The sequence below is a fragment of the Centroberyx gerrardi genome, chromosome 20, assembly GCF_048128805.1.
Source record: "Centroberyx gerrardi isolate f3 chromosome 20, fCenGer3.hap1.cur.20231027, whole genome shotgun sequence".
Classification (NCBI taxonomy): Eukaryota; Metazoa; Chordata; class Actinopteri; order Beryciformes; family Berycidae; genus Centroberyx; species Centroberyx gerrardi.
The window spans coordinates 13,945,775-13,953,939 of NC_136016.1; the positions used below are offsets into that span (position 1 = coordinate 13,945,775).

An 8,165-nucleotide genomic window follows, 5' to 3' on the forward strand; every position below is an offset into this window, starting at 1 on the left:
CAACAGAAATCCCTTGATCACCAACATTACAAGAAACCAATAGTAAGGAGGGTCAAAGTCATAGAGCCATGACAGAATGTTCCTGTGACACTAGAATAATCATTTAACATCAAAAAGAGCAGGAAAGTGGTTTTGTTTTTATTTTAAAGGGGCATTAAGTAATCTATGAGCCTTTGCAGTTGAAATGTCTTGCAATGCCAGTCACTCACTCATAGCACTGGGCCGGGAAGCCCGAAATCTCAGCACCTGGTGAAGTAATCATTGAGTCACTGTTATTAATCACGAACCCTTTCCAACCCCCACAGATGTATTATGATTATTTTGTGCTATAGGGCAATAAAAATCCTACTTACTACCCCTTTAGCTTCTGAGAAGAGCATATTAGAGGAGCAGACAAAGGCAAAATATGGGAGAGGAGGTACTGTATGTGATTTAAGGGGGAGAGAGAGACATGAAGTATTTCTTGAGGAGACGAGATTCAAGCTTACGATGGGAGATAAGGAGTGACTTCACCCTCCTGACTGGAACGGGAAGGTCGTTCCACCAGTGGGGAGCCAGAGTGGAGGCTGGGTGGAGTAATGACCAAGTCGCCACAGGGAAAGGAGAGCTAAATGACCAGTAGTAGTGGGCTGGTGTGTCGGCCTGGAGGTGTGGGGGTGCAGCAGCTCCCTCAGCAGCTTTATACACCAACACCAGCACCAGCGTTTTTCGAATTTGATACGAGCAGCCACAGGCAGTCAGTGGTGGGAGTGCAGGAGGCGTAGACATGGGAAAATTTGTGGAGGTTGGAAATGAGTTGGAGGGGTTGAAAGGAGTAGCCAGGAGTGTGTTGAAACAGTACAGAGGGGAGATAAATAAAGCTTGAACAAAGAACCGGGCAGAGTGGAAGGGCCAGGACCAGAAAGGAGTTTTTAAAATAGGTTTGTCAAAAAAAAAAAAAAAAGCGGTCCCAGGGAGCCATGCCCTCAGAACATCTCTAGCATTTTGCTGCAAACTGCCCTTTTTCAGATCTCTCCCTTGGTTCACCTGAGCAGAAATCATTTTCTGGAGGCTGCTTTCCCAAAACCGTCTTCGCCAAAGTGGTTCTTTGTTTCTGTACACAGCGGTGAGAGAGTAGCGGCCGTAACAATGAATGGTTGGTGGTTTATCTTGTCATGGGAGGAAACTACATTCTCAGAGATTTTAAAATCCTAGGAAAGAAATTAGTTGTTTTAAATTTTCAACCATCAAGTACAACAAAAGCACAACAATTTGTCTTGGTGGAATTGGTGCATAGACATACAATTCACCAAATTTCACAGTAGCCTACATACTGTGCAGTATATAAGGACCACACATACAGTGCAAAATGACAGTGTAAGACCGGCTGTACATATCACTCTGTAAACACACACTTAACACTCCTTGAGAAAAGATCTACTAAAGACTACACACACAGATCTGAGGTTTTCCGTAGCCTGCAACCCAGGCTACGGAAAACCTCAGATCTGTCTTCCTTTCCTCCTTACACAAATCCATGCAGGCACAAGCACACAAGCACGCACACTTTTGACTGACAGGACGAAATCCCTCAGTTAAATCCCTCCAAACCCATTTTGCTATGCTATGTGGGACACTTGTGGCGTTAGTGCCCCATTAATTGATATTGATGTTCAATTAATGTCACTTGGCACTGATATTCATTGCTGGCTGGTTAATCATTCCGTCTTGCTCTAGGGATAATTGTCCTTATGAGGAGAATTTCTCCCTGCCTTGAATAGACTAATAGACCGACTTATCCCCCCTACCTCACATATAGCGCTACTGACAGATGAGAAAAATGTGTCTTTGCAAGAAAGGAAACAATGACAGATTCTGTACAGTCCCACAAAGCCTTTGTCGTAATGTCGTTTTTTTTTGGGAATGCGAGAAGAGGATTGTGGGTGTTGTGTGAAAATTCACAGCTAAGATGTGAGAATTCATAGTTACAGTTACATTTTCAGAATAATATAACATACTTTTATACTTTTTTTTTTTTTAGCATTTAATGTGATGCATATCCTCAATGAATGGCTTCCTGTGTCAAAGAGTATTACTGACAGTATGCTGGTGCTGTGTGACAGAAACTGTGGCTCGTGTTGTCACATACATTAAGCCATGTTGTCAGAAGCAAAACACATTTTTCACACACGAGGGAAGGCTTCACACTATCACAGTTTCATGTGCCATCCGGCTGGTAATTATGCCAAATTGCTAGCAATTTCTCCACATGCCAGCGGAAAGACAAATTCTCCCTGGAATCCTACTGCTATCAAGTGTAGAGAAAGGATCAATTATGGGTCTCAGCTTGTGTGGCAACGGCTGCGTCACTGGCCAGGGTCATTTAAATAATGGCTTATGGGAAACCAAGTTTCAGGATAAAAAAAGGGTCTTGTAATGTTATGTGTTTTCATCACTGAGAAGACGGTACCTTGGGCATCACCTCGATTAATCAATTGTGTCAAGATGTCTGCTTGCGTTCATTTTTAATATAATTTTGACAAGGTTTAACAAATAAGAAATAAAGATGAATACATGAACAAGTTCCATCCCTCACGATGCACCAGCTGTGTTTTGTGTAATCCCTTTTTGTTTTTGTCACTGCAGGGTCTCGGCAGGTTTTCAAGGTCACCCAGGCTTCCCCACGTGAGTTCTGCACAATTTCAATATCCTCTTTCTTTCTTTCTCTCAGAGGTGTAAACAGATCATAATTCCATTTTCCACAAGGCAAGGGTTTCCTAACATACCTGTAAGTCATAATAGAGTCACAGGGCCTGGTGGCAAAAGCGAATTAACATAGGCAAGACCATTTCAGCATGCGTGCCAGGCATTACAATTCCTGGTCTTTAGCGAGCGTGCGTCTGGTTTTTCAGACGCAAAAATCCCCCTGTTTTTCTGGGACATGTTGCTGGTGAGGGTTTGTGCTAGGACTTCCCCTACAGGTTGAAACTCATTTGGAGCAGAGAGAGCAGTTCAGTCCCTGGGGTTAGCTCGCTAACTGGGTCAATAGCTCTCCTAATGGGAAACCTTATGAGCTACTTTTCTCACCGCATACTGTATGTAGCCAGCCAGAGCTTAGCCCCGCCCCCCCGGCCCCCACCCCTCACTTTTTCATTATTAAATACTATATACAGTGCTCACTTTGTCTATCATTAAGAATCCCATTTAATGCAAAACATTGTTTCCAAAAATTGTTTTCATTCACAAGCACACATGCAGCCAGGGTTGGAAAGTAATCTGATTAAAACAAAAACAAAACTCATTAAAAGTTGAATAACACAATAATCAATGTTAATCAGCAGCTGCTTTTAAAATAAATAGGTCATTACTTGGAGGATTACTGAGCATTTTGATTGATTGATTGAAGTTTTGACAGTTTTCATATCCTCACAGTGTTTGAACAATGCCAAACACAGAGCCAAATCAGGCAGTCGCATCATTAGTGCACTCCGAGGTTTTGACATAAGCAACTGCTACATTTTACATGGCCCTAACAATTTTTAAGTCTGTTTGAAGATAGCAGCTTCACCCTTATGGCTGTGAGGATATTAATGTTGCATATATTGTATTTCCTGTTTTCCAGAACAAACGGGGCTCTGGTGAGCACAAGCTTCCCTCCATCGTGGAGACCAAAGGCGACGAGTCTGACGAGTTCTTCCACCTCTCTCCAGCTTCACGCTCCCGTCGCAACCTCCTCCTGCCCAGCCTCAGCAGCCCCGTTCGCCGTACCTCCCTGGGGAACCTTCTGGGGGACGAGCTGCGGCAGTTCAACGCCCTGCGCCGCTGCCGCTCACCCAACCTGAACCGCGGTGTCCGGGGCCAGAGCCCGTCCCCTCAGCTGGCCCCGAAAAGAGAGCACAGCGCCCCTACAGGAGCCGCAGCTCCGGCCCAGGAAGAGTCAGCGGGGGAGCCGAAGCCCTCGAAGCTGCTCATCCCAGCCGTCACCTGCTTCGGACCGCCGGACCTTAGTCCCAGGTATCACACAAGCTCTTTACAGTCACAATGAAATGAAAAATTATGTTTTCCCCTTGTGAGCAAATTCTCCTAATCATAATGTATACATATTTAACAATACATGGCAAAAAAATTACTAAATTTGTATTTTCCTATATTTTTATATCAAAATCCCATTATTCCCACAGATTTTTGACTCCTATGATATAAAACCTGCAACCGCACATCTTTCAAACTGACATGACTGGCATCATGGTACAGCTGTGCATTTTTGGTTGTTCACCCCTGAAAACCCTGTTTCCTTTTCCTAAGACACCATGGTTGCGTCAAGGTTATAGCAATCACAGCGTCAGGTTATGCGCAAAGCATTTCATAGAGGATTGTTTGACGATGAGAAATAGTATATCTTTTGTATTGCTTCACCAACTATACAGAGTATGCAATGAGCTACACTGCCTTTTTCTTTCCATGTTTGTCATGGTCCAACCTGCCAATTTTTTTAACAAGTACCTCTTGCCGTTATGTCCCGCCCCAACATCCTGTTTCAGGCAGAAATATTTTCAGCCGGAAATACAGCAGCTCACTGAACTACTTGGAGCACATTATGTCTATACATTAACCCTCAGTATGGTAGCTTCAAAACCTCGGAGACAATCTGAATAAGTAAGACGTATAATAAGATAACCTGCACCATAGTTGATGTAAATGGATTGCATTTGCATCGCATATTTCAACAGATGTCACTGCACTTCATTAACGGAGCACCTTATCCACCTACCCCAACCATCTATATTCATAACGTGGCCTTAGGTCACCCAGCAAGTCCCACATATGGGTAAGAGGCGGTTCAGAGGGCTCAGGTGTCCGCCCATGCAGACAGGTAGCGGGCTCTTCTCCTCATGTTAACCCCAGATGGGCGTCTGCCAGCAGCAGCTCTCATGGCAGCTCCTCGGGTCGTCTGCCGGCTCCGCGATAATTGAAAAAGCTCTACTGTTACATTAACTCCTGCTTATCCCCCCCTCCGCCCCCCTCTTCACTCCCCTCCCCCGAAACCCCCCACCTGCCAGGGTTGTCGACGGGATCGAAGATAATGGACACACGTTCCATTTCAACGTGGAGCACAGTGGGCCTAAAGCCAGTACGAGTGGCAGCACCCAAGGTAAGCCAAACCGCCTCCAGCTGCGTGTTGACTGCCAGCGGGAGGGTCACCTGGGTGCCAGATGGCTAGAGGTGAACTGAAAGGTTCAAACAGTGGCTACCTGCCTCCTTCTGGGGAATATGAGAGGGAAGAGGGATGAAATGGCCAGCATGTGTCTAAAGGGTCACCCAACATGGTAATGGACAACTGAGGCCAAAGGGGGTACTGATATCTAACCTGAACTTTTACTGATGACCACTATCATTCTGGGTTGAGTGTTCAATTCAGTCAGTGTCCTTCAGAATCACACCTCATTAATTATTCATATAACCCCTGGTTAGTGTGCATATTAATTTTGTGTGCTACAAAGTCCGCAACTTACATTTTTCTCCTCTTCATTTTTCCAGATCCCGCACAGGCTAGTGCCACTCTGCTGCTGGAGACAGAGGAGGTCAGGCAGAGCATCGGTCAACTCAACCAAAAGGTAAAGTACAGCTCATTAAGCACAAATCACTTTTGATTGTTAGGACCAAAAGATAATGTAGCAGTTAAGATCCTCATCCCTGGGCTTATGATTTCCTATGTTGGCCTAGGATGAAACCCTCGCAGAAAACAAATCTTTCTTATCATTCCTACTGTCCAGAAGACAGAAAGTAGCCTCACTACGTACTTCCCACATTCAAATTGACTTTGTGTTTCATGACTTGTTTAGCAATTATCCTTAACAACATACTATTTTGGATGGACTGGATATAAAATATAGCAAGCATTAATGAAAAATACAACATGTTTGCCATTTCCACTTTAAAATTTGAGTCTCTACAAGACCAATCACTGGCATACAGTATCTGTTTTTAATGCAAACCAACAAAATAAACACAAACTCATCAATTTTTCCAGAGATAATTTTCTGGCTTCTCATCAGATATCAACCAAATTTAGCAGGGGAAAATGTATGGTGAGATCAAGTAGAATCCGCTTGGTTTCTGCCCTGTATCACAGTCCATCCCTGCATTCCTAATTTGAATGTAAATAGAGGGAAGGCAGGTGCAGCGAGAGGATCCAGATGGACCTAGGTAGGTGCTCTCTGAAGTAGATATTAATTAATCAGCAGGGCGCTTCTGCAATGCAGAGGAAAGTCTGAAGCGCTGACTCGACAATCCAAAGAAAAGAAATTCTGATGACAACCCAGCTTTACTTGCGCTCCCTCTCTGCCCCCCTTTTCCTTTTGTTTCGCTGCTTCGTTCCCCATGTTTCTGTCTACTTTCTTCCCTATTTGCGTCAGTTAGCCTCCCTTCGCCTCCCTCTGGATTTCAGAGCTGCGTAAGAAGCCACTTCTTAGAGTCACAGAGAGGATTATGAATTGTTTGGTACTCTTTTGGGAGGTCATCAGAAAATTATATCTGGACAGGAGTCCGAGATAAAGTCTTAAAGATAGAAGCTGATTAATTTGTCACTCTATACCGGGGACTTAATTGGGAAGAAGTTCTTTTTTACTGTACTTTTAAGTTACTTTTCAGTGTTTGCTCAACCTAATAGTAGGATATGCAAGGTAGGGAGAATATGCTCCGAGTCTCTGTACATCACCACCAAACTGTGTGCGCTCTCTTCACAGATGGGCACATTAAACCAGGAAGTATCTGAACTCACCAAGGACCTGCACCACATGATGCATCTCCTCCAGGCCCACGTGGCTGTGCACCACTACACGGCCTCGCTCTCCTCCTACCCTTACGGCGTCCATATGGTCTCCAACCCTCCTTCAGCCCCCAGCACCGGCATGCCGTTCAACCCGGCTTCCGGCTTACACCTCCATCACGATCCTGGGAGCCTCGAAGGCCACAGCCACCACAATCTCCCACCTGTTGGCCACTGGAGCTACAGTGGGGCTGCTGGAACCCAAACTGAGAGCCACTACCAGCCCCAATCCTCTAGTCCAGGCCCTCCTACCTTCTACCCGTCCCTCCCTGTAGACTCAGCGCCCAGACCAGGCCTATGCCATGGCTCTGGGAGCGCCACCGCACATCCTTGGACTGGCTCTTCCCTTCTTAGCGTCAGCCCAGCCTGCCAGGGTGGGAGTCCCGGCCTGGCGCCTCATGCCGGGCACGACGACTCTGACGATAGGCCTCTCGGTGCTACCCCGGCTACAATCAGCCAGTCCCAGCCCGCTTTGTGCCTGCAGCCTCACAGTGGCACTGGTGAATATTCTTGCCTTTTGTCCAGCGGCCCAACATCCACCCACAGTCTGTTGGCTCCGTCACCCAGCTCTTACCCCCATCTCTACCTGCCCTCTGACTCCCACCTCCACCCTGCGCAAGCCACACAAGGGGACATTCGTGTCTTGACGTCCGACCCGAAAGGTCATCTGATCCGGGACGGCGCCTCCAGCCTCCGGGTCGAGGAGCCGCACCTTTCCATCCACCCCATCCCTGCCTCTCCGCCCACCTTTCTCCGCCAGTCGTCTGTCTGCTCCCAGGACTCAGGACCTCCAAGGCCAGATCCTCTGGACGCCCATATGCCGCTGGGCGATCCATCTGCCGTGGAGCACACCAGCCTGGAGTGCCTACTGGGGAACGGGGGCTCCATGGAGAGCAGGGACAGCGAAAGCGCGTCGTCCCGGAGGTCCAGCATCGGCGTCCAGACTCAGAGCACGGAGCAGTCGTGGTGTCTGGACCTCACAGACTAGACTGGACCACCTTCTCATGGCAGAAACCTTTAACAGATACAGTGGCAGTGTACTAGAAGAAAGCAGCACTGGACAAGGAGCCCAAGTTACTGACATGCAACTTCTCACAGTGTTTGAAGTGACTCTGCTGGAGATTGTCAATGTGTACCGTGTGTCCCTCTGGATTCCTGGGCTGTCATATTTGTCAAACTCCATGCAAACTACACCTTTTCTATGCAAAAGCATGTCATTTGTGCATTATCTTGGCTTTGTTGAAGTGTGTCTTTAAAAAAACGCCAAGAGGTCTTTCTCTTATCCATTACTTCATCTAAGAGGCATTTTAACAAGTGTTGAATTTACAGAATTCAAATATATGATTAGGTATAAGTT

At 46.4% G+C, this 8,165-nt stretch overlaps 1 protein-coding gene across 1 annotated transcript in view; it reads left to right on the plus strand.

Moving 5' to 3' along the window:
* kcnh4b (potassium voltage-gated channel, subfamily H (eag-related), member 4b) overlaps positions 1 to 7,796 on the plus strand; it is a 37,640-nt gene extending 29,844 nt beyond the window's left edge. Inside the window, exons 12-16 of the mRNA XM_078290666.1 lie at positions 2,626 to 2,664; positions 3,602 to 3,993; positions 5,040 to 5,157; positions 5,529 to 5,594; positions 6,726 to 7,796. Coding sequence (XP_078146792.1) covers positions 2,626 to 2,664; positions 3,602 to 3,993; positions 5,040 to 5,157; positions 5,529 to 5,594; positions 6,726 to 7,796 — 1,686 coding nt within the window. The remainder of the gene's footprint in view (positions 1 to 2,625; positions 2,665 to 3,601; positions 3,994 to 5,039; positions 5,158 to 5,528; positions 5,595 to 6,725) is intronic.
* The last annotated feature ends 369 nt before the right edge of the window (positions 7,797 to 8,165 follow it).